We start from the raw sequence: 26,757 nt of genomic DNA on the forward strand, positions 1-26,757 counted from the left end.
GAAGGAAAGAAAAATGGCAATAATTCTTGACATGTGAAACCCTGGATGGCTTTAAAATGTGTCATACATAGTGTCTCACTGGATCCTTCCAGCAAACTCCTGGGCTGGGGAGTGGAGGGAATGCTTTTATTTCTGTCTCATAGAAATCGGCTGTCCCTAGGAGTGATTCACTCGATAGTTTGTCACAGACAGATTTGAACCTAGGTCTCATTGGCCTCAAATCTGACTCTGAATAGCTAGAATTATAGGTGTGAGCCACCTCTTGGAGTAAGGAGGTCAGGTCTGGCCAGCGCCATCTTGGCCACAGGGGAATTGTAGGATCTGGCATCTTGCCTTCATGGGTGTACCTGAATTCCTAGAGGAAGGGAAGTCCCACCCCCCTGGGGGATGGGTGTCCCTGAGTCTCTGGAGACAGGGTTGGGCACTTGGCCCATAGGTTACTCAACCTGTGCTTGGGACTGGGAGCTTCCTATGACCCTGCTCCCTAACCTGACCCTATTTAGGTCAGAGGAGCTCAGGCTCCATGATGTCATGCCACATGTCTCTGCGTTCATGTCCTGTATCCTGTCTCCTGGCTTATCTTGGGTCATCATGGCATCCAAAAGCTCTCCATTGGGGCTGAATTGGTTTCTTGGTATGGTTTTTATTCTTTCTTTCCTCTCTGGCTTGCTTTCTGACAGAGTTAAGTGTATTTGCGGGCTGCAGGCCTTTGTGGCAATCAGCTGCCTGCCTACTACTCATGTTCTAATAAAGACTCCGAGATTCGATCCTTCGGTATGTAGCTTCTCTGATAGTTTACCTTATAACACATTAAACACAGAAATTAGCTTATGAGAAGACTGTGCCAAAATACCATGTCTCAAATCTTATTTATTATCCCCTTTGGTTTGAAGGAATCATGGAGCTGGCTTGTGAGAAAACATCTGAGCATGATGTAGCAGATGAATGTTGAATTCTTGAGTTCAAATGAACCTGCATGTCTAAACCCAAGCTCTCTCTGATCTCTCTGAGTGCCCTCCAGTTTCCTGGCAGTGGGAGATTGTGGCAGGATAGTGACTGTAGGTCCTGCACATGCTTAATACTCCTGCCTTGCATGTCTTCAGTCTCACCTTCTCAAAACAGACCTGCTCTTCTGATGACAAACAAAACTCATAGCACCTCCAAATCCTTGTTTTTCCCTCAGAATTTCGATTCCCTTCCCAATGGATAGTGATCCCCCTTCCCAAATGTGTTTTCTACCCTCTCAGTCCCTGGTCCAAGAAGCCACAATGGCATTCAGTTGCTCCTGCAGCCAGCTTGTTTTTTTTTTTTTTTTAAAGCATTCAAGTTCTTTTCCTCTACCCTCATCTGTATTCTTTTCTCAGTGCTAGAATTGCAAGTGAACACCTTTCCTATTTGTCTCTCAAGGGGGAGTCTGTCCTTCCTAAAGCCCTTTCTAACTCTGATTCCTGTGAAGTCTTTATTTCCCTCTAGTCCTTAATTTGTCCACTAAGTGGTGCTAGGCCTCTCCAGTTCTTATGTAAATGTGTCTCTGGTAGAAGTCCAGGGACAGGAGTTCTAATCTTCAATGTGAAACTAATGAGCAATTTAATTAACTTCTCTGTGCCCAAGTTCTTCTCCTAATAAATGGAGATGCTACCATAGTCTCCTAGGATTGAAACAAAGCTAGAAGAGCACCATACTGTGAAGAATTTCCTGTCATTTTGATACCACTTTTGGTGAAATCCCAATGTATTATTGCAGCTCCCTTGTCTTAAGAAACAGACAGGGACAGGAGAACGAGGAAATGTCAGACACAGTGAAGTACCAACCCTGTAGGATTACAAGTGGGGAAATGCAGATAGGTACCTTAGGTCAGGCTCTGCCATTGTCTACACAGACTGCACGTGTATTTGTGCACACGTGTGGATGCAGACTTCCATGCTTCTTTCAGGGTAAAAAAAAAACACCTGTATTCCAGTGATGAAACCGTGCTTGGTGTTTTTCTTTAATATTCCCCTATTGGTAGTCCTGCTGCCATTGAAACCACACTGATCTCATCACCGCTTTGCAGCAGCAGTGGGTTAAAGAGGAATGTGCTTAATTAAAACTACTAGTCATTTTCCAACTATTTCTTATGCAGGTTTTTCCTTAGTTATTCTAAAACATTTCAGAGTACTGACTAGCTAGCTACCTGGAAAGGGATGAATTTTACAGCTCTTCTCCATCTGGAAGAGATGAGATGGAACAACTAACTAGCTTCTGTGTAAATAAGGAAAAGGAAGTTATACCCTAGAGGCTCATGCCTGCAATCCTCACTGCTCTGGAGGCGAGGACCTGATTGCAGTTCAAAGCCAGCCCAAGTAGACAAATCCATGAGACGCTTACCTCCAATTAACTGACAAAAAAGCCAGAAACGGAGTTGTGCCTCAAGTGGTAGAGTGCCAGCTTTGAGCAAAAAAGCCAAGCAAGAGTATTAGGTCCCAACTTCAAGCCACTGTACAAGCATTAAAAAAAAAAAAGAGAGAGAGAGAGGCAAAAGATACCAGATTTCTGGTATATCCATCCAGTATCGGAGTATAAACTTGGGAGCCACATCCGGAGCTTTGTGTCAGCAGTTAGAACACGGGCACTGCAAGACAACTGGGCCTCAGCTCTGGTCCCAGCCTCACACTTATTAATAAAAGTGTGTCACAGACTTCTCTGCTGGGCTGGCTTTGAACTGTGATCATCATATCTCAGCTTCTTCAGTAGCAAGGATTACAGGTGTGAGGCACCAGCACCTGGCCTATCTTTATCTTTAACAGGAGCATCTAACAGGAGCAGAAGCCACACAGGAGAACTGTGAAGAATCCACAAGTAAACACGGGAATATATGTTTTAGGCCTTGTCACTGAAGATATTAAGGAAGCATGTCCTTCTGTGCTTTGATGTAAGGAAAGGCTCTGTAGGTGAAGGTCACTTTGCCTCTCTTCATTTAGGCAGTTCCTTAGTCTGAAGCATGTTTAGGCCTTCCCGCTGACAGCAGGCCCAGGGATCCCACCTGTCCTCCTCCTTCTCCCTGTCCTTCCCCACTTCTTTTCAGGTTGTCACCATAGCTGTGAGAAGTTTTCTTCCAAACATCTAGGCACTCCTGGACACATGGCTATCATTTCCCTACTCAGCACATACATACCTGAAATCCTAGCTACTCAGGAGGCTGAAATCTGAAGATCACAGTTCAAAGCCAGCCCAGGTAGGAAAGTCAGTGAGATTCTAATATCCAATTAGCCACCAGAAAACTGGAAGTAGAATAATGGCTCAAGGTGGTAGAGTGCTGGCCTTGAGCAAAAGAGCTCAGGGACAGGGCCTAGGTCTTGAGTTCAAGCCCTCCACTGATGAGAAAAAAAAAAAAGCAGAATCCATTGAATTTGTACATGACCTTTCTAATATCAGCAGCCCTGCTTCAAGTCTAGCTAGCAGCACTTTTGTTGCTTATTATGATGTAACCCAGAACTACCTACCTGTGCACCCCTGCACCACACACACTGGAGTATGACGCGTAGATGCCTGTGCCGTAAACGTGGTACTTGGGGTCTTGGCATCCGGCTGGACATTTCACAATGAACTCAGGATTGATGATCTTTCCTGCTTTGGTGTCACAGCTGATCTGAGGCACAGCTGAGAACACAAAACAAGGCCGCAATTACCCTTGCGATGCCAGCTTCTGTATGAGGTGACTCCATTTGGCCTCGAGTATTCATTTACTTAATCTTTAAAAGTCAGAGCTGGTGCTGACCCTGCATCCCTTCCTTATAATGAAGGCAAAGGTATCATGAAGTCATTCCTCAGACCAAAAGAACAATGATCCGCCAATGCATTTAACCTGCTCTGAGCATAATCGAGTGATGGACTCTCCTGATGCTTATTTGAACCATGAATTATTTGAATGGGAGAACTGGATGTGTGTGTGTGTGTGTGTGTGTGTGTGTGTGTGTGTGTGTGTATAACAACTACCTTGGTGAAATATAATCTTGAGTCAATGGCAGAAGGGTACTGTTTTTTCAGGTGCTTTTATTACCCAAGGAAGACAAAACTCTCAGTTTTGGAGGAAGGGGAAAGATACCCTGGGAAGGGCAAACCAGGAGAACATAGCCCTTGGAGGCACGGCATGACTGGAACAAGGCTGTGGGCAGGAGCCTGGTGGGAGGAAGGTAGATGAGCTGGACGGGGCCAGACCCAGAGGGCTTGAGCTCTTGTGATCTGGGCAGCATGTGAGATATGTGGAAGACTGGACTGGGGGAGATGTAATGAGGGTGACCTTTTTGTTGGTCCTAAAGGATCCTTTCAGCTTAGATGTTGGGTCGTTATGGGAGCCAACCGTTCTCAACTGCCACCATGTTGAGTGGAAGGTTGGGAACACCCTTTAGCCTCCTCTCTCTCCCCTTTTGCTTTGCCATCTCTCCCTTTTGGCTTTGTCAAGGCACTGGCGTGTTCGTCTTCTGCCATAGACAGCCTTCTAGAGCTGAGGATAATGTGGAGAACAGGCTCCAACAAAATCTAAACATAGTGGGACTGTATCTCCCTTGCCAAGATTTACCCTCACAAAGGAAAGGTCTCAGCAGAGCCTAGTCGTGCGATGCCTGCAATCCTAGTACACAGGAGACTGAATCAGGAAGATTTGAAGTTTGAGGCCGGCCTGGGCCACATAGAAAAACCTTGTCTCAACAAACAAACAGAAAAGAAAAAAGTGTCATTCCCTTGATGACCCTGAACGACACTGTTAGCAGGAATGTATTCAGTCCAGGGTTCCGTTTTGCAGAGGGAACTATGAAACACAGTTGAGAGTGACAGGAGGGGCTGCGAGCCACTAAATAGGAGGCCTGGCATGGCAGAGGGTCATTGTTCCCTGAGGAGACACAGATCCCAAGGCAAGTGACAGCTGTCTTTACAAGCAGGACTGTGTGTGCTATAATACCAGGGGACCCAAGGGGATCTTCAAGGGTAAACTTTCCATAGAAGCACATTGTGCCAAGAACTTTCTAGGAATTGCTGTTGCCTCGATAGGGAATGGGCTGTCTCGTGAAGCAGTGAATGAGCCGATGGTGGAAGAATGCAAGCAGAATAGCTGAAGAGGGGATTTGTCCACGGGGCGGGAGGTAGAAATGAAACCCCTCCCGTGCTAAGGGTCTGTGATTACACATGGATCCAGGAGCTCTGCCAGGCCACCCACCCTCTAACTGAGTTACCAACATGGTCTCAGAGCTGTTAATGGATTCCAGCTGTACCCCAAATGCATGTACTCTCTTTCTTAACCCTTACATACCCAGAAAAGCAAGTTTCATTTCCTTCAGGCTGGAAAAAAGGGAAGTTAGAACTCCTGTTCTTTTCTTACTTACCCCTCCCACACAAGGTTTGCCACTCAGGGCTAAACCAGCATGATGCTCCTCCTGGGAGAAGGGGTAGGTTTAATCACAGGCTTGAGCAATTTGTGGTGTGCATTAAGAAGCAGAGCTAGGCTTAAAACTGTTGGTTTCATGCTCTTCACGCACTGACGGTATTTCCTTTTTACCTTTTGTTCTTTTAAACTCTGATATCGAATGATTATATTTACTACTATTACTACTTTGAACCTTGGAGGTTTTTTGTGCCAGTACTGGGGCTTGAACTAAAGGCCTAGGTGCTGCCCCTGAGCTTTCTTTGTTGTTGTTTAAGGGTGACACTCTACCATTTGAGCCACAGTTCTTCTTCTGGCCTCTTGGTGGTTAATTGGAGTTAAGAGTCTTACAGATTTTCCTGCCCAGGCTGGCTTTGAGCTGTAATTCTCAGCCTCTTGAGTAGCTAGTATTATAGGCATGAGCCTTGGGTACCTGATGAGGTGGTGTTTTTTTTTCCCCAAAGATTATTTTTATTAGAATGTATTAGTTGTACAAGGGAGATTTCATTGTGACATTTACATACATACACACATACATCATACAGATGTACATACATACATACATACATATATACATACAGTGTGGAACTGGGTATTGAACCAGGGCCTCATGCTTGCTAGGCAAGCACTGTACTAGTGGAGGTACTACCTCAGCCCCAAGTCCTCTTTTTGTTGTTGTTTGTTGGTTGTGGGGCTTGAACTCTGGGCCTGGGTACTGTCCCCGAGCTCTTCAGCTCAAGGCTAATGTTCTACTACTTTGAGCCACAGCGTCACTTCTGGTTTTCTGGTGGTAAATTGGAGATAAGAGTCTCACATACTTTCCTTACCCGGGATGGCTTTGAACCGCGATCCTCAGATCTCAGCCTCCTGAATAGGCATGAGCCACTGGTGCCCAGCTTCAAAGTTCACTTTTTTTTTTTGGCCAGTCCTGGGCCTGGGACTCAGGGCCTGAGCACTGTCCCTGGCTTCTTCCTGCTCAAGGCTAGCACTCTGCCACTTGAGCCACAGAGCCGCTTCTGGCCGTTTTCTGTATATGTGGTGCTGGGGAATCGAACATAGGGCCTCGTGTATCCGAGGCAGGCACTCTTGCCACTAGGCTATATCCCCAGCCCCGAAAGTTCACTTTTTTAAAGACAGTTTTGAGGCTGAAGATGCCAGTGTTGTCTCCTCTCAAAAGAGTTCCTTGCTCTGTTTCTGAATAAGACTGTATCCACGTTTCCTTTCTTCCACAAATGACTAATACATTCACAAATCCGCCTCCTCTGTTAGAGGTGAGGAAAACCAAAGACTTCTTTTGGGAGTCTTAATTCTTTGGAATAGAAGATGCCAAGCTCGAGGGTAACAGTTTGATCAGACATTGGTACATTGAGATACTGGATCTTCTGACAGGTCAACCATGCCTTCTGGGTTTGAGTAAACAATCTGGAAGCTCAGGGTACACACAGCCTATGCAATAAGCATTTCTGTGAAGTAACTGGTCTAAGAGACAAGGGAAAATGCCTCATGGAAATGTTTTGCATCCTGCTACTCTGTTTGTTCTCTTTCTTGGCGTGACAGTTGTTTTTTGTTTATTTGTTGATCTGTTTTCTTTCTTTTCTAAGGGCCTGCCATGCATTTCAAGTACAATTTTTGCTTTATCGGCAACAAAGAGGATTAGCAAAGTTGGTGGATGAACTCATTCATGAATTTGTCCCACAGGGGTGAAAGACATGAGGCCACGCCCATATGCTCCCCGGGAGCAGTGGCGAAGTGTGGCTAAAGGTCAAATGTTTGTTGAATTTGTACAGATAATTAAGTTTGAGAGAGCAAACTAATTAAGTTTTGTAGAGTAATTGCCCAAATTATTGGAAAGTACACTCTTTGTCTAGCCAAGAAAAAACAAACAATTTATATCTTTCTGGCAGTAATTCTTTAAATATATGAAACCATAGTCGATTTCTTTGTAGCATTGTCTGGGTTATTTGTGAAGCAGTTTGTATTCTTGTAACCATCAAGAATCTTCCATAGCTTTATTTCAGGCCTGATGAAATGGTTTATCTTTACATTTCCTTGGAATGTTTTTGAATAATTCAGTGTTTAGGACTCTCTCTCTCTCTCTCTCTCTCTCTCTCTCTCTCTCTGTGTCTCTCTCTCTCTGTCTCTGTCTCTCTGTCTCTCTGTCTCTCTCTCTGTCCCCTTCCTCTCAGTTCTTTCTATTTTTGTCTCTGTGTCTGTCTTTCTCCCTGTCTCCCTCTATCTCTCTGTCTTTGTCTCTCTTGGTCTTTCTGTCTCTCCTCCTCTTCCTTCTCCTCCAATTCAACGTCGCATTTCCCCACTCCCTTCTCTGGATTTTATCCCCAACATAGAAAAGCAGATTTTCTAAGAGGACAAGTCAAGGTCAAGGCAGTCCCTCTCAGGCGTGTAGGGAGCAGCAGTCATCCAGAGGGGAAAGCTATGTCTCATCATTGCCCTTAGGTGGATACTTACTTAGAAGTTCTAGAAAAAATCTATTCAAGAACACTGTGAGACAAACAAAAGCCTCCTCTGCCCACTTGTAAATGGACAGTTGCTTGTGATAGTGAGGGAAACAAACCCCAGGGTGAAGTCACTGAGGACCCTGGGAGCCCAGACCAGCCTTAGTGGAACCTTTACCCAGAAGCCTGTGCTCAGAGGCCTGGCAGTCTGCGCTGCTTCTCCCTTTGGGCCCTCACCTGTTCCTGCCCATCGTTCATAAGATTGTCTCCTTTTATTTCAGTCCCTGTCCCTTTCATATCAGAACATCTACCAGGGATTCCTTCTCTGAGACTCTTGGAATTAGCCACAGGGAAGAAGAGAAGAACCAAAGCGAATAAGTAGAATTGTGGGGTGATCTTAGCTGCTGGTCTCCATGGCCAGGTGTATTAATCTTACAGGTCCCATCTCAGAACAGAAAACACAGAGACTGGGCCAGTACTTAAAAGCACAATTAGAATCTCAGAGCAGAACTACAAATATTTCGGGGCCCCACATAAACATGCCAGGTGTGAGCCAGGCAAGTCCCGGTGTATCCTCTCCCTGTACCATTCATCTTTCCGATGATCACAGGCAAAGCACACTGCTTCTGAGAAAACTTGTCTATGATTAATTAGAGAACGGCTTTGGAAGCTTGCCTTATGGCAGTTAATGAAGAAGAATTATTATAAGATAAAAAGCACTTATGCATGAAAAGTTTTGATATATTAAGTTTGATGCTGTTGGGCTGTGATATGCAACGGGTATAAAAATCTTATTTTTTTAAGAGAATTATGCAAGACGTTATTTAGCTTAATGAAATAAAAATGATTGCTAATTTGAAGAGGAATGAGTCCTTGGTTCTGACATCCAGTGAACAGGTCATACAGAAATTCTTCCTGGATAACAACTTTCACAAAACATTCTTTTTCATTTTTTGTTGAACAGCCTGATTTTCCTAAGTCTTTGCTCAAAAACCTTTAGGGCTTTTACAGAAAGGTTCACAAACACTTACAACCCTTCCATAGTCCCTTCTACCAAACCCCTGGCTTGTCAACATTCTCCTGCTACTGCCTTTGTGTATGCTTTCTATTTTTGATTTTGTAGCATTGGAATTGAACCCAGGGTCATGTACACATTCTCTACCACTTGAATCACACCCTTACCTCTACTTTTCTTTTTTTGGCTTTGGGTTTGAACTCAGAGCCTTGGGTTTGGCTAGGCAGTTGCTCTAGCTCTGAGTCATTCCTCCAATCCTTTATTCATGGTAGTTAGTTCCAAGATAGGCCCTGACTTCCCAGTCCCTTTAGAACAATGTCTAAACTCCTTCAGATGGTCTATAAGGCCATGGAGACTTTGTTTTTGCTTTTTCCTCTTCCTAACATCTGCTATGGTTACATGGCCAATGACAAGGTGCTTGTCACCAAGGGCCTGGAGTAAGGAACAACCAGGGAAAAAACCTTGATGTCGAAATGGACTCAGTAGTACGTGGTACATAGTGAGTGAAAGGGAAAAGAGGTCATGAAGGGGTGTTGGAGATGAGCAGATCAAATGGAAACTAGACCAGTATCCCACTATGATATTTTTTTAAACTAGAATTTTTTCTAGGAGTGTGTAATAGTCATTTTAGAAAACATGCCTTGGGCTGGGATGTAGCTTGTCTAGCAAGTGCAACAACCTAGATTCAATCCCCACAGTACTGGAAAAGAAAAGAAAAAAAAATCTTTATGATCAAATGCTTTGACCTGCCAAGGGCCTATGTGTAGGCTGGACTGTCTAGAGAGGCAGGAAACCAGCTGTGGAATGGGCTTGCTCTATAGAGAAGGAAGGAGGGACACAAGATAGAAGAAGAGACAGGGTGATTTCATTCAACTGAAAATCTGCAATACTGGGAAAATCTGCTTTTCATCCATCCACATATCAGAAGAAGGCCTAAAAAAGTTGTTTTAATGGATGGGTGCCAGTGGCTCACTCCTGTAATCCTAGCTACTCAGGAGGCTGAGATCTGAGGATCGTGGTTTGAAACCACCCCGGTGCAGAAAAGTCCCTGTGAGACTCTTATCTCCAATTAATCACTCAAAAAACAGAAGTGACTCTGTGGCTCAAGTGGTAAAGCACTAGCCTTGAGACCAAAGAGGCTCAAGGACAGTGCCCAGGCCCTGAGTTCAAGCTCTACAACAGACAAAAAAATAAATTACAATCTAGATAAAACACTGGTTGGTGTTGGCATAGGTGTCTAAGAAGTGGATGGAACATTGGAGAGTACTATACATATGAATTGCTGCAGGTGAAATTGTCCAAGAAGCTATGCATATCCTATACCAAATACTCCAACCACGGAGCTGTATTTTCTTCACCCGTGTCCAAGGCACTAAATCACCAAGTTCCAGAACAATAACCTCTGCATGCCCTCGTCAGTACGTGTGGGAATCATCTACCCTCTCAAGGTTGATTGCAAAAATCTTTCCATTCCATAGAAGGTATTAAGGTTAAGTTGTTGGAGAGAATTATGTGAATGAAAGGTTGTACATTTGACCTCAAGTTAAGCCTGTTTCAACAGACACCGATGTAATGGGAAATGTTTCAGAACACAGAGTTACTGCCTGTGGAGAACATCTTGTTCAGTTTACTGATTGTGGCCTCCATTGTGTATATTTCCTGCTCAGAACCTCCACCCTTTCACTGTGGTAGAGGAAGCTGTCTCTCAGATCTGTGGGTCCTGTGGGTCCTAACCCTCTTTTCCATCTCCCAGGACTCTGCACTGCATTACTACCATATCAATCGCACTGTTTCCTGGCCTTCACACACTCCTGTGAAATTTAGGCTCAGTCTAGCTAGAAAGACTTCATATCTACCTCTGACTGTGAAATTCTGCCTTTTGTTCTTTGGTTTTCTGAAATGGGGTCTTGCTCGAAAACACAAAGCTGGCCTCAAACTCATGATCCTCCTGCCTCGGCCTCCTGAGTGCTGGGATTATCGATGTGTGCCTTCACACGCACTTCCTCCCGTCTTGTTTTCAACTTCTTTTACGAAAGTGTTACTTGTTTCAGTGGCCCATGGGTGTGGTGGCATTGTAATAAGCTTGGGTCTTTTGGCTACAGTGTTTAAAATTAGAACAGTATGAGGAGAAAAGAGGAATAAGTAAGTGTAGGACTGTACAGAAAGAGAAAGAGAATTTTACTGTGAAAAGAAAGGCTTTTTTTTTTTTTTAAACTAGAAAGGATTGCCTGCTGAAGAAAGATGTGGAGAAGTAGTTTTAAAAGTCCAGCTGCCTAACGTGACAGTAGAACTCAAGTATGAGGTGAGCAGTTGCAGTAAGGACCAGGCTGTCCTGAGTGATCCTTGTTTAGATCCTTTGGTTCTGCTATGTGGTGAAGTAATTTATTAGACTGAACTATTGTGCTCACCATTAACTCTGTGTAAACAAGAAAGGCATACACACATGTTGCTCCATTGTGAGGTCCTCTGCTAGTTAATCATGAGCCCAGGGTGCTTGTTATAGCTAGGATGTCTCAGGTGTAGCGATGGGGCCCTTTCCACTCATGTCTATTTCAACACAACCAATATGAATTACATTGTGAGCCTCTCTCTCTCTCTCTCTCTCTCTCTCTCTCTCTCTCTCTCTCTCTCTGTGTGTTGCTAGTAGGGCTTGAACTCAGAATCTGGGTTGTGTCCTTGAATTCTTATGGTCAAGGCTAGCACTCTACCATTTGGAGCCATAGCTCCACTCTGGTTTTTGAGTGGTTAATTGGAGATATGAGTCTCTTGGGGACTTTTCTGCCCAGGCTAGTTTCAAACCATGATCCTCAAATCTCAGCCTCCTGAGTATAGGTGTGAGACACTGGTGCCTGGCCTCATTATTCTTTTTATTATTATTATTATTATTGTCATTTGTTATTATTATGTAGCACTTGGCCACATTTTGCTTTATTTTATACTGTTTTTTTTTTTGTCCATCAATCTAGAGAGCTACCTAACAAGTTCATATTAGGAAGACATCAAAACACTCAATCACATGTTTAAGATTTTGAGGAAGTACAGCACATACCAAAGGTATCTGGTGTAGTTTTGTGTGTGTTGGAGAGAGAGGTCATTGAAGGTTTGCACACTGTTTTGGGGGGGAGGGGGAAGTGTTTATTTTATCTTATATAAAATTGGATGTTTACTAAACTCGGAGACTTTTAGATGGGCCTCTAGACATAACTTGCATAGAGTCAGTGCTCATTGAGACAGCCACCTGTGTCGTGGTCTCTCCTAGTCTGTTGTGGACTAAAGCCATTGCTCTGGGGTTTATTCATGTGTGGAAAAACCATTGATGAGATTTTACAACTTAAGGTCTTTTCTCCCTCCAGCACAAACTCTCTGTCAGGCAGAGCATATTCTAGAATGTGTTATGTATCATTTCAAATGTGTAGGATGTGTTTATTACAGGATGGTCTGAGAGCCTCTTGAATTGAAGAGTAGGCCCATTTTGAAGGTGTAATCTCCCCATAAATGCAGTTCATCCTTAACAATCTATACCCTTCCATCATCATTTGTAGCTTTAAACCATCAAGAAAACAAGGCAGCCATGTTTTGGCAATTTGTTTGAAACTGCTTTGATAGGTTTATGCTGACTCAGCCCACCTGGAAGATGCTTCTGGCTGGAGTTGGATTTATGGGGCTGAGAGGTATCAGGAAAATGAGAGCCTTGAAAAAGTCATCTCAAAAAATAAAATGACAAAACTCTCATTGCTATGGTATAGGAAACTGTACCTTAGACTGCACAGCAGATTAATTTTCTAAAGTCTTTAACATGTTAGTTCTCACTGAATTGTTTTCCTTTTAGTATTCTAAGAGGATAGTGAGGTTTTTGTGTTCTCTGACCTCTGGAGTTTAAGGTTATAGGGCAGAGGTCAAAGTGGCCTGAAGATAATTGTCTTTCCTTCCGGGCTTTAGGAACCATATGATCCTCGTACTTGGAGGATCGGACTCTTCCAGCCCAAAGCGTGATGAGACAGAAATAAAATAATTTTACATTATGTTTAAAATTCATTCATAACTCCCTATAAGATAGATTTTTGAGTCAGGCACTAGTGGCTCAGGCCTGTAATCCTAGCTACTCAGGAGGCTGAGATCTGAGGATTGGGGTTTGAAGCCTGCTAGGCAGGAAACTCTGTGAGACTCTAAGTATGTGAGACTCATCTCCCATGAACCAGCAAAAAGCCGGAAGTGGAGGTGTGGCCATAGAGCAAGTTCTAGTACAGGTGTACTATATATAGACACACACACGCGTGCGTGCATACACACAGAGAGAGATTTTGAGGTCACAACTGTAAGAGAAAGCCAGGCTTTCTTTGTTTGGTGATAAGAAAAGATGGATCCCCTCTCTCTTTTTTTGGGGTGTCTCCTGCAAGATACTATAAGGCAATAGTAAGCTGACCTTTTGGTTTTCTAGTACAAGGTCTCCTTGTTTCTTTTGACCCCTAAATTCTTATCTCTAGGATGAGCTCAAGGGTCTGTGATGTATATAAGATAAGCACAAAGTCCCTAGGTCTCCCTCTCAGGGTAACAGAGGTGGAGAGGCCATCTCCCACTCTCCCTAATACATTTGTGACACACTGTCCAGATTTTTTAGTCACTTACCTGCTATTTCCCATGCAGGTAAGCCTCTAATGCTTCTTATTCACCAATAGCCTCCTCTATCTTCTCTTTTTATATACTAGTACTTAGCTTTTTTGGTTGTTGTTGTTGGCAAGATTGTGCCTTCCCGCGCCGCCCCCCCCCCCCCCCAATGCAATTCTAGCCACTTTCCTCCCTCCCAGGGATGGACTCTGGCCAACCTCGGCTGATGCAATTACTTTCTTTCTCCTAGGATTTTGGGATCCGGAGAAAGAGAGTGAGAGCAATGCAGATGTGCAGAGAGAAGCAGAGGTGTTGGTTCTTGCAACCTTTCCATCTAGGGATCAATCCCAGCTGTCTTTCCTGCCTTGGTTTCTGCAAATGACTCCAAGTCTCCTTGTCTGCTTCAGCACATTGAGCTTGGATTTCTGCTAATTGCAACTCAAATTACCTGCACTGAGATGCTCCCCAATGGCTCATGATGGAGTCCAGATTCCCAAGCACGGTAGTAAGAGACTTCATAATCTGTGCCTGCTCACTCTCCATTGCCCTCCTCAGCACCTTACCTTCAGGCTCTAGGTTTCATCCAAATTGGGTGAGTTATTTTGAGCTCTTTCTATTCTTCAGGGCTTGGGCATGATGTATTTTTTTTCCTTTTTGTACCATGACTCTTTATTGGGCGTTATCAATGGAGTTTTGTTGTTTACTCTTGGAAGTCCTCCCAGATGCAATGCCTTCTCCATCTTTTGCAGGTACTTTTAATTCCTTTTCTCCTTAATTGCTGTTCTATCTAGGTGTCTAACTCCATGCCTACTACTTAGCTGGCACCTAATGACTACTTGTTGAATGTACCATGTTGTCCTTTGCCTGCCATCAGTCACCTACCCCAGCTGCAGACAATGTTGGATGGGAAAAATGAAAATTACTCTGGCCTCAAGCTATTCACTGTGATTTGGAATTACTCTTAAAGAATACAATATCTCCCTGGTTTGGGAATATCCTATTACTTCCATTGTATCCTTTCCCTCCCCTCTTTATTTAATGATTGTGCCAGAGTTTCTAATTAGAGAAAATACCTCAGGCATTTATTGATTCTAATGTGCTGCATCACTAGGGAGATTTTGAGAATAAGACTGGAATTTAGCATATCAGAAATTCAATCCATCTGTGAGATCTCTCAAAAGGGTTTGCCCTTGGGTCATTTAGCATAGACTTTCATAGTCACAGAAAACTGTTGTCATGGTAATCGTGGAATCTTTCATGATTTCAGTATAGGAGTTAATGAAGATACTGGAAACAACCCAATGGAATTCACACTTGGGTGTGCATTTGTCTCCATATTAACCCAATCATTGTTTTCAACACACATCTGCCCAGGGCCAGTCCTTTTGGCTCTGGGTCCTGACAGGAATAAATAAACAGCTGATTCCTTTTTAGTGTGTCAGCCTACAAGGCTGTGGGTGGCTGCCCTTTTGGTCTAAGCCCAACAGCAAATCCCACATGGGAAGTTGAAAAGAACAGAGGGGGGAAAAGGGTGGTTGTGTCAGGCAAATCTTATTAATGTTGCTGATTTCAAGACATGTACATTTAGTGCCTATAAAGAAAGCTTCAGTTGTGGAGAGTACAGAACACTATCTCTAAAGCCTTATTATTTTATGGTCCTTTATTAGCACACCTTAACCCAAGCTTCCAACAAGCCTACAAATTTGGATGCAGATGGCCCAATGTGCTCATGATTCACATGTGAGATTTACCATCTGTGTTCTGTCTGCAAGTTATTTCTCAATATCTATTTTTTCCTTTCTTTCCTAGTAATAGAATCCTTTACTTTTAGTGAGGCATGTGTATTGGTGGTATTTAAGCAGAAGTAGTGTTCTCCTTCCTCAGATATCTTTAGAAGGAATTGGTATCCTTCCTCTGTCCCTTTTCTAACTGAATGGAATGAAGGATGGACATGGGCAGCCATTTTGGACAGGGCACTGGGAGGCCCGTTGAGAACAACAGAATGACAAGGAAGTTGAAGATTATGGAGCATCTTAAAACTACAGGCTGACTATGCTTCTAGAACATAGTCAAAGAAACTTTAGACTTATAAAAGTCCCAATTCTTTTCCATTTCCTATCTTCTAAACTTAGATGATATGGCACCCCAAAGAAAAATCTGTTTTTTCCTCTTTCTACTGATTAAGTATGAAACCTTATAGGTTGTTCTGTGAGATTTACCTTCTGATCTCAGGACTGGACTTTTTGCCTTATGGGGCATGGAGACAGCATTTCAAGGCAGGAAGGAACCTCTTTTAGAATAGCCATAGATTCTCAGTGTTGCCTGGTCTTTGTATTTTATTTTTGAATTTATCTAGTACAGTAGATCCACATATCTATTACTATAAAGTAAGGACTCTTAATTCAAATGCTTTCTGGTCAGGAGGTGAGATGGTGTGAGACAGACAATGACTAAGACTCATCATTATTTAGTCTGTGAGCAAAGCAACTGAGATAGACAAAAACCCAACTCAGCCCAACCCAACCCAAAGTAGAACCTCTATAGCCTTGGAAATAAGTGTAACAACCCTCTATAGAGGAAGTCCAATTATACAAGTCAGATAACTGAAACTGCGATTTTACTTACTGTTTTTGGGCCTTTTAATCTTCTTGGTCATTTCTTTATTTGAATGGATTCCAGTCACCAGTAAAACTACATGAAGAAAATAAAAGATTTATACAAGAATCAAAATCATTTTACCTAAGTGTTTTCTCTCTTTGGACTCTAATACCTGCTTTGATAATGCCTAATGTATTCTCACTGGCAGAAGTAATTTTCCCATATATTAAGATTGGGGAGGTCACTTCTCTGCCTTTTGGCTAAGTGAAGATTGGGAAATATGTATGGTTTGTGTTTCTTTCTCAATCCCTGCTGAAAAACACCTCTGGAATATTTGTTTATATTCTAGTACACCAATCCTACAAAATCCATTTTTAAAACAAGGGAATATAGCCTGGAAAAGTCTAGTAGTTTCCTTGGTCTCAGGAACGAGAGATGGGGTAGGATAAGCACCCAAATCCCTCTTGTGCCCCAAATGGCCAATTTCCCTACAGCAAGAGAACTGTGCTTATAGGTTAGTGTTCATGTGTGCATGTGCACACAATTATGTTTCAGTGTGTATGTGCAAGTGTGACTGAAGGAAGCTGAGTGCATGGCATTACATAAAAAAAATCTTAGAAAAGAGGACACATAAGATTGAGGTGGGAAAGAGAAATCTGAGGAGTGGTTTGAGGGTTTGAGTGGTATACCCTAACAGCCCTGGTTTTATGCCCACCTTCAAAACAGGAACAAAACCTGAAGCAGCATTGAGACACTGGCCCCTTTCAGGAAGTATAGAGACAGGGCAAGAAGGAGGAACTCTTCAACATGCAAGTTTGAGAATACAAGGCGTCTTGACCAATGTCAGCCTTTCCATGGTTCAAGAAGGAGGTCTCAGGCTGGGGATATAGCCTAGTGGCAAGAGTGCCTGCCTCGGATACAGGAGGCCCTAGGTTCGATTCCCCAGCACCACATATGCAGAAAACGGCCAGAAGCGGCGCTGTGGCTCAAGTGGCAGAGTGCTAGCCTTGAGCGGGAAGAAGCCAGGGACAGTGCTCAGGCCCTGAGTCCAAGGCCCAGGACTGGCCAAAAAAAAAGAAGGAGGTCTCCTTTATCCTTTTAGTGACGCTCACAGCCCCAGCTCCTTTCCAAGCACACCAACTTGTGTTTAAAGAACGCTAATGCTCACTATTTTCTTTCTTATTGCAAAACAAACTCATTCTCCTTCTAGAAAAATGCAAAAGCATAAAAACAGCACAGAAAATATGAACCCTAAAGTTTAATTTTCCAGGCCTTTATTGCATGTATATATGTATTCACATGAGTGCTTTTAAAAGAAACATTGGATCATATAATGTTTACTATGTTTTATCACTTATTTAGACTTAGGAATAGATACTGACATTTTTTTCTTGTCATTAAATGTTCTTCCCACAATAATTTTAATAGCCTGTGAAGTATTATACTATATGAATGTATTATGACTTAGCCCATCCTTCATTTAATATAAATAGCTTGGACTTTACACCAATCCATTATTAGTTCCTTAAAATAATTTTCCAAATATAATTTATGTAAAGTAAAATTTTGACACATATTACAACAATTTCTCTTGGAGATTTTTTAATTGCAATACACATAAACAATGGCTTCTCCATTTCTAGTTGGATTTAGAGGTAAAAAGTAGTGTTTTCCTTTTAAGACACTAGAAAATTCTCTATCCTTTTTTTTCCTCTCCATGAATTCTCCTTCCTACCCTTGGGTGGCATGCTTTACCAAACCTTCTCGATAGCCACTTTTCAGAGAAACTCACTTCCCGGATGAAGATGAGGTGGGAAGAACTAGAGCCAATAGATGGAGAGAAATATGGAATCCAAGTAAGCATTTGGCCTTTTAGTTTGTGTGCTTGTTTTTAACAGAACACAGATGCTCAATTTAGCTATAAAAACACTTTTGAAGGAAAAGGTAGTCACATCATGTAAAACCAAGTGCTTAAGAAAACTCATGTTTATCTTGCTGCTCTACAGTGAATGCATATCTCCAATAAAATTTATGTTGAAATTTTAGCATTAAAAATGATCATATGAGAATGTAGAGCTTATGGTAGGCCAGTAGATCCAAAAAAGATACAGCAGTCATGGATGGAGTTAGTACTCTGATAAAAGATGCCACAGACACACTCTTGTCCTTTCTGTCATATGAGGACATAGGGAGGATGTATCTGTCTATGAGCTAGGCAGCTGGTTCTCCCCAGACAGTGAATGTGCTAATGCCTTGGTCTTTCCTGCCTCCAGAATTCTGAGAAACAACTTTCTGTTTTTCTTGAGCCACCCACTTTCTGGCAGTTGTGTAGGGCTTCCTGAACAGCCCTAAGACACTAGCTAATCTGTGCCAACCATGCAGCCACTAAATGATCCTCAATTTTGACTTGTTGAGGTGTGGGCGGGTGACATGCCATGTCCTATGAGAGGGGACACATGAAAGAGAACTCAGAGCAAATCAAGGGAGAGCCAAGAGTCCAGTGAAGGAGAATGAAAAAGGACATTTTTAAGGTGTTATTTACTTCTGGGGTTTGGGTGTGTGTGTGTATGCTGGAGGTCTGACTTTTACAGTAGTCTCTGTGCCATTTAGCTCTGTACAAAGACCACAGTTCCATTTTATGTACAAAAAACCCATCTAGAATCCTAGGATAGTTCTTAAAAACAAGCACTATGTAGCTGGGGGGAAAGTTAAGCAAATAAAGTAGATGGAGTGAGTGAAATAATAAGTTGGAGTGGCAATTCTTGGGAAAGCCCAAACACTGTCCTTGTGGGCCTGTGGGGCTCTGACAAATGGTTGATAAGTCCTGAGATCACCTTGAGCTACAAATATCTTAGGAATACCACTCTATCACTTATTTGACCACCCACAACCCACCAGGCTGAACATATGTCTTGCTTGTTGAGTTTACCAGCAGTGTTAATAAGGCCAGTGTTGTCCGCGGGTTACCTCGGTTTATATGCTTCTTAATTAAAGCTTCCCTCCAACCACTCCTCCCGGAGAGGTACTAGTCAATTCTGGGCCTGCTTGTGTGCTTATGTCTTGGAACAAGTCTTCATGATCTATCAGCAAGACCTCTCCTGATGTGTTTGAGATGGTGAATTGCATGTTGAACTTGGGGAGAGGGAAATCCATTTAGTATTTATTTTCCTAGGAAGCCTAGCAGAGTACCAGGATGGAGGGCTGATGGCCCATCCCCACACAAAGCAGCAGGCAGAGAGTGTCTCCTTTTCCTAGAAGTAGTTAGTGATCTGACAGGGAGGCCATTCCTATCGAAAAATTTCAAGGAAATGAAGTCTAGAATTATCATTTCAAGGCAATTATGATTTGCCAACTTTGCAACATATACTTCTCAGTTTAAAAAAATCCCATTGTTCCACTTTTGACTAACATGAAAAGCTCTCATCCTTAATAGTGCTTATAAGCTCAAAATCAAAGCTTAAAAGATTATGTACATTTGTCATGTATATACATATATGTGTATATATGCATATGTGTATATGTGTGTGTACATATATATGTACACACATATGTACATATACATATTTGTATTGGTGGGATTTTGTTCAGAGCCTTGAGCTTGCTAGGTAGGTGCTTCACAACTTGAACCACACTTCCAGTCCCTTTTTGTATTGGTTAGTTTTTAAGTAGGATCTCTACCATAAGTTCAGTCCACAGTGCCATCAAAAGCAAAAACACGTATCTGAGGCATAATTTTTTAAAATCCAGTCTAAAACACTGATCATACAGATAATTGACAAATGGAGAAGTAGGCAAATGAATATACTTAAAGCAATGTTTATTGTAATTAATGACTTTAAAGTTAACACAAAATGAGGTGAGATTTCCTGCGACCCTGGTGATAAATGTGGCACACTGGTCCTGGCAGGGCCTGGGTGCTGGTGAATTGTTCCTATTGCTGAAGTCTAAGCAGATAGAGCCATTCTGGGAAACAATTCAATAATAGTTTCAAGAGCCTTAAAAATTATATCTTTCAACTAAGAAAGTAGACTTCTAGGAATAGATCCCAAGTTATAATCATTACTAACCAGAAAGATTTATGTAAAAAAAAAATCCCATTTAGCATTTCAAATGGCAATCTGGAAATAATGAAATGTTGGAAATGTCCCAACCATAGGGAAGTCCTAAGCTTTTATTACAAATGGTGTGTAGAGGAATATGAAATTACCTGTGAAGTGCTCAGGTCTAACCTTAAGAATGATTCTGACAGTTAAAATATGCACAGAGAACTAACTGGAACAATGTACCAAAATGTTAATACTGATGGAATCATGTTTCTGTTTTATACTGTCTGTATTTCCCACTTTCATATATATATATATATATATATATATATGTTTATATATAAACATATTTTCTCCTGTATATCTCCAGTGTTATAGATACCATCGTGGCATTATCCGAGCTTTTAACAAAGATATGACTGTTAACCTTGCTACAATCACATGAGACATAAAAACAGGCTCCAACTCATAGGGTATTAAGCCTGGGAGGAGCCTTGGAGGTTGTCCCTTTATTTCATGGGAAGAAGAACAAGATCAAAGTCAACACCTTGGCTAAATCTTTAGTTATCTCAGGGGAGAGCTTAGAATCAGAGTGTAAGTTTGCTAGCAACAGTCTTGGCCTCTTCATTGCATCTGCACAAACTGATCATGCCTGAGTCTTCACAAACAATCTGTTGACACAAGGCTGTATGGTGTATTTAAAGGTATTTAAAATAAACATGCTGATAAATACATAGATACATACATACATACATATATATATGTGTATATATATATATATATATATATATATATATATATATATATATATATATGTAATGTTGGTCTTGGATTTGTAGAAAGTACTGGAAATACACAAGGGATAAGAAACAACTTGTGTCCTCAGCGATTTTTACTGTTTTTGCTGGGGAGCAGATTATTGATGAGGAAAATACAATGCAGCCAAGATGAGAATAACTTCATACATCCAGGAAACACAAAGGAAAGTGGCTATGTAATGGGTGTGGGGGGGGGGGAGGAATGACAGAGAGAAGCTTCCTGAAGGACCCAATGGGACTTTTGAAGATGTAAGGAGTGGGGGGAAGAGGCATGCTCAAAGGCTTGGAAATGAGAACTGCTGCAGCTCTCAGGCAAATGAGAATTCAGTGGCAGGATGGGGGCTGTAGTGAGAGAGGAGGGTGGGGTAGACAGCTAGAGTCACCTCAGGAAGGCCTCCTATGTAAGACACATCACTTGGGCTCCATCTTAAAGGCAAAAGGAATCCAACTGAGGAGTTAATCAAGAAAGTTATCACATGAGGGGCTTTAGGGACATGAGCCAGGCCATGGTAGAGAATAAGTGGAGACACCAGCAGTGTGGGGCATGAGAGACCAGAGTTGTTTCTTCAATGTACTGATTTTATTTATTTTGGAGAATGAATCTCTCTCTCTCTCTCTCTCTCTCCCCAAATCTGTCTATCAATCTCCAGGAGTATGATTGCTAGATTACATGATACTACATGATAGTTTTATTTTTCACTTTTTGGAGGAATCTCTTACAGATTTCCACACTATTTTACATTCCTACCATCAGTATGGGAGGGCTTCTCCTGCAGAATATCACCAGCACTTGCTGATTTTCAGTTTTGTAACAGCCATCCTAAGGAGTGTTAGGTGACACCTCAGTGGTTTTGTTATTCATTTCCTCACTATGAGTCATGCTGAGCTTTCTGTTGTTGTTTCAATGTATCTGCTCAATATCTGTATGCATCTTCTTTTCAGAAATGACTATTCAGGTCCTTTGCCTGTTTTTAAAATTAGATTGTTTGGCTATTCAGTTATTTAAGATCCTTCTGTATTTTTGGATATTAGTCCCTTACCCAATATACGACTTGCAAGTATTTTCTCCCATTCCATTGCTTGTCTTTGTACTCTATTTCTTGTTTCTGTTGCTGAGCAATAGTATAAGTTTTAGGAGACTTAAGTTGTCTGTTTTTGCTATTGTTGCCTTGCTTTTGGGGTCACATCCAAAGAGTCATTGTCTAGGCCAATATTAAGATCTCTATTTTTTTTAGTAGTTTTATAGTTCCAGTCTTGTGTTTAAGTCTTTAGTCATCTTTAAGTAGATATTTGTGTTTAGTCTAGATAAGGATCTAATTTTATTCTTCCGCATGTGGGTATCCCATTTTCCTCACACCATTTATTTAGGAAATTTTACTTTCCCTACTGTGCATTCCTGGCATCCTTGTTAAAGATCAATTGAATCTAAGTGCATAAATTTGTTTCTAAGCTTTATGCCATTGGTTTGTTCACAAGTCTTTTTCTTTAATGCTAGTCTGATGCTTTTATTACTATGTCTGTAGCTTTTAATACTATGTCTGTAATGTATATTTTGACATCAGGTATTGTGATACCTTCAGCTTCATACTTTTGCCCAAAATAACTTTGGTTATTAGGATTCTTTGTGGATCCATAGAAACTTTAGTGTTTTTTTTTTCTATTTCAGTGAAAAATACCATTGGGATATTGATAATGATTAGATGGAATCTAAGATTCATTATGATAATAGGAATATTTTAATAGCGTCAATTCCTCCAAATCATGAATAAGGGTTATCTTTCTATTTGTACATTCTGCAATTCCTTTCTGCAATGCTTTGTACTTTTTGGTGTACAGATCTTTCATCTCATGATTAACTTTATTCTTCAGTTTTGCTTTGTTGCTGATATTGCAAATAAGAATACATAAAAGTTTCTTTTTCAGATAGTTTATTATGCGTGTACTGAACTTTTGTATGTTGACTCTGTGTCCTGTAATGTTATTGAATTCATTTATTATAACAGATTTTTGGTTTAGTCTTGAGAGCTTTCTACCCTTAGCCGTCAACTGCTGCTCTTCAAGGATTTACCCCAAATTACATTCTCTAGTGATAAATAGATTCACATAGAGTGCTTTATCTCTAAAACAGTCACCAATAGTGCAAGTAATCAAATGCATGTCAGTGATAAAAATTTCTTTTTTTTTTATAAATTAAGAAAACAAGATTCCTAATTTCAGAATCTTATAAATATTTGGTATCTCAAATGTTTGCTGAAAAATACACTCAAAGATGTGCATATGTGTGTTATGTGTAATATTTGGAGACATATATTTGTCTTATTTAAAAGTATATTTGCATAGGCATCCTGAATTTGATTTGCATTAAGCTTCTCACTTAGACTACAAAATATTTATCACAAAAAGATACATCATTATTGATTCTGAGCTCCATCTCAGTTTAAAACTTTGGAGTTTAAGAAAATGTTAAGGGATTCTATGGAAAAAAAAAAAAGAAAATGTTAAAGGAGTATTCAGATACTCATATAAAAGTACTTACCAAGGAACATTTCAATAATGGATGCCTTCATAGTGACGACAGCAATCTCCATAAACATCTAAATGGCACCCTGGAGAGAAAGACACAATGCTACCATCACGCTTCAGCCAGCAATTCTGAATCAGCCTCAAGAATTATGTGTGGCTTCCTTTTGTATTGGCCTCTGGAGTCTTTGCATTCTAGGCTTTAACTTTCTATAAGGAGTCCATGAAAATGGCAGAGAATGGCAGAGAATGGATACCCAGACTCTCTATTCTCAGTTAGAAAACCCGCTCTAGTCACCAGCCTCTGAGTTTTCAGAGGTTTGGCTTTAGAACTGAAGAGGTTAACAATCTACAGTTTTGAGAATATGTCCAGCTAGTCTTCAGATTTGGATAATAGCCGCATTTGTAGTTTTAAGAGAACATTTTGAGATTACAAATAAACCACTTATTCATCCTCCATTCAATAAACATTCATTGAGCTCTTTTATGGCTAAGCTTTGTTAGGAAAAAGGTGATAAAAGATTTGAATTAAAAACCAGTTCTTACTCTTAAAAGACATAGAATTTAACAGAGGTGGGAAACACAGGGACACAAATAACCACATTAAAGGATAAGAAAGCTTTAGGACCTCTAAGGGGGTGGACAGGGAAATTGAAAAAGCAGTGGCTCTTATGTTTTGCTGTATATAAGTATCATTTGGCATTTTGCAAATCCTGATGTTCAGCTGTATCCAGACGCATAGAAGCAGAATCTTTTGAGGGTAGGGTGGTATTAAGCTTTGTTGAAACTCCTCAGACAATTCCAGACAGCCATCAAGTTCAAGAAACAGCAGTTTTGAATAGGGCTTCAGAGCCTGAGTGCTGTCCCTGTGTTTTTTGTTTTTTTTTTCCCCAAAGCTTTACCACTTAAGCCACAGTGTCACTTCTGGCCTTTAGGTGGTTAATTGGAGGTAAGAATTTCATGGACTTTCTTGACTGTTCTGGCTTTGAACCCTAACTGTCAGATCTCAGCCTCTGCAGCAGCTGGGATTATACGCGTGAGCCACCAGTGCCCAGCTCCAGTTAGCTTTTTGTTTGTTTGTTTGTTTCCATTTATTGGAGCAGTTAACCTCTTAATTAGGCTTATCTTTCCTTTGCCCACTCCAGTCTGCACAGCTGCCAACATGGTCCTGCTGTTAAACATTACATCAGTTCATGACTTTGCTCAGAGCATGAGAATGGCTTCTCACCTTATTGAGGAGTCAGTCTTTACAGGTGACTTACGATGCTTCTTGATCTGACCACCATTGACCTTTCTGATGTTATTTTTCATTATTTACCCCCTTCTATTCAGCAATCACTTTGCCTCTTGGCTGTTTCTTTAACATACTTCTCACCTCAGGGTTTCTGTGTACTACTATTATTTGCTCTGCCTGAATGCTCTTCCCCAAGATGAGTATATGATTTTCTAAACTATTCTTTCTAGATTAATATTATGTTATTTGTAGGGAAATGGATGGATCTATAAAAAATGTTAAGTGAGGTAAACAAAGCTCAGAGAGACAAATGGCCCATCTTTTCTCTCATATGTGGAAGTGGAAACTAAAATACATGGATGGGAACACCATAAATGATACAGGACTCTGGGTATTGACAAACAGTGAAATCAAAGGAGGATACTTCTATGGGAGGAACACAAAGGCACAATGCCTATGTACATCTGATCATATAAAGTAATATTTATTAAAATGAACTCCAGAAAATGGAAAAAAGAGGTTTTTTTCTTTGTTGCTGTGTTTGTTTTCTTTTCTTTTTGTCTTGCATGTTTATATGTCTTTTGGGAGAGTAAAGGAAGCATAGAAATGGAGGGGTAAAAAGTGGAAAAATGCAGCAGTTGTGCTCACTGGACACTATGAACTAACTTGTGGGGAGAGATGAGAAGGAAAAACAGAGAGAACAAGGGAAGAGGTGACATTGTCCAAAAAGAAATGTACTCTTTGCCTGACTTAGGCAACTGTAACTCCTTTGTACATCACCTTTATAATAATAATAATAATAAATTTAAGTATTCTTTCTAATAGTCAATGGAGTATTGTCTTTTAATGAGATATTATTCGACTATCAACTTAAAGTCATGATCTTCCTGCCTCCCACCAATGAGCATACCCTACTCTGTTCTTACTTTCTCTCCATGTCACTTACTACTCCTGAAACACTTATAATTTAAAAGTACTCTGGTTTACACATTCATTCGTTGTTGGGTTCTCTACTAGAATACTAATTCCAGAACGGCAGGTTTTTTTTTTTTTTGCCCGTGCTGGGGCTTGGACTCAGAGCCTAAGCACTGTCCCTGGCTTTCTTTTTGCTCAAGGCTACCACTTGAACCACAGCTCTACTTCCAGCCTTTTCTGTATGTGGTGCTGAGGACTCGAACCCAGGGCTTCATGCATGCAAGGCAAGCATTCTACCACTAAGCCATATTCCCAGCACCAGAGGGGAGGAATTTAAATGTGAAAAATTTAGGTGCTTAATGAATACTTACTGGATCTATCTGTGAGTCCCTGCGGGCTGTCCCTTTGTACTAGAAAATTTAAAGATAAGAAAGGGAAGAAAATCTCATAAAAACGCTAAAAACTATTAAATAATATACGTTAAATATGGCATCTTATGGTCTGTGCACTATATTTAATAAAAATTAGTTAATATAGTGTTATACCATGGCACTGGGCATGGGAGCTTTTACCTCTAATCTTATCTACTCAGGAGGTGGAAGTGGGAGGATTGAGATCAAAGGCTGGTAGTAGGGGCACGAGACCTATCTGAAAAAGAAATAAACACGCAGAAAAGAAGGTCTGAGTGAATGGCTCAGGTGTTAGAGTGCCTAGCAATCATAAGGTCGTGAGTTCAATCTTAAGTACCATCACACACACACACACACACACACACGTTATTGATAACTGAACATAAACCCAAAGTGGAGACAGAGAACAGGGAGGAGTGTTCTCAGATACATCCTACAAATTTAAGAGTATGAGTACATTAGCATAATCAATTTAATTAGACTCATTGCCCAGAGTTAGAAGGAGCAAGCTGGTAGTAAATAATAATAGCACTTCATATGTTCTTCCATATTTTTTTTAAGTAAAGAAACGTGATGTACATTTTTACAGCATGAGCTCCAGTTATCATTTTGTTGTTGCTAGTTGTTCTTTACTATGTATTCTCCAAATTCTGGGCTATTGTTTGGCCTGGGGGGCCATAATATGACTGAGAAATCAGTAAATACAGGCGACTCCACAGTAAACTTGCGTAGGAGCCAGGGACTTGCATCG

The 26,757-nt window shown here is 41.1% G+C and overlaps 1 protein-coding gene across 1 annotated transcript in view; it reads right to left on the minus strand.

Annotated features, from left to right (window-relative positions):
- Vit (vitrin) overlaps positions 1-26,757 on the minus strand; it is a 98,940-nt gene that overhangs the window by 56,949 nt on the left and 15,234 nt on the right. The window contains exons 2-4 of the mRNA XM_048353594.1: positions 23,464-23,533; positions 16,094-16,159; positions 3,483-3,639 (exon numbers count right to left, since the gene is read on the minus strand). Of these exons, the coding sequence (XP_048209551.1) occupies positions 3,483-3,639; positions 16,094-16,159; positions 23,464-23,521 (281 nt within the window). The 5' untranslated portion in view covers positions 23,522-23,533. The remainder of the gene's footprint in view (positions 1-3,482; positions 3,640-16,093; positions 16,160-23,463; positions 23,534-26,757) is intronic.

Source organism: Perognathus longimembris, chromosome 8, assembly GCF_023159225.1.
Source record: "Perognathus longimembris pacificus isolate PPM17 chromosome 8, ASM2315922v1, whole genome shotgun sequence".
In the NCBI taxonomy this organism is placed as follows: domain Eukaryota; kingdom Metazoa; phylum Chordata; class Mammalia; order Rodentia; family Heteromyidae; genus Perognathus; species Perognathus longimembris.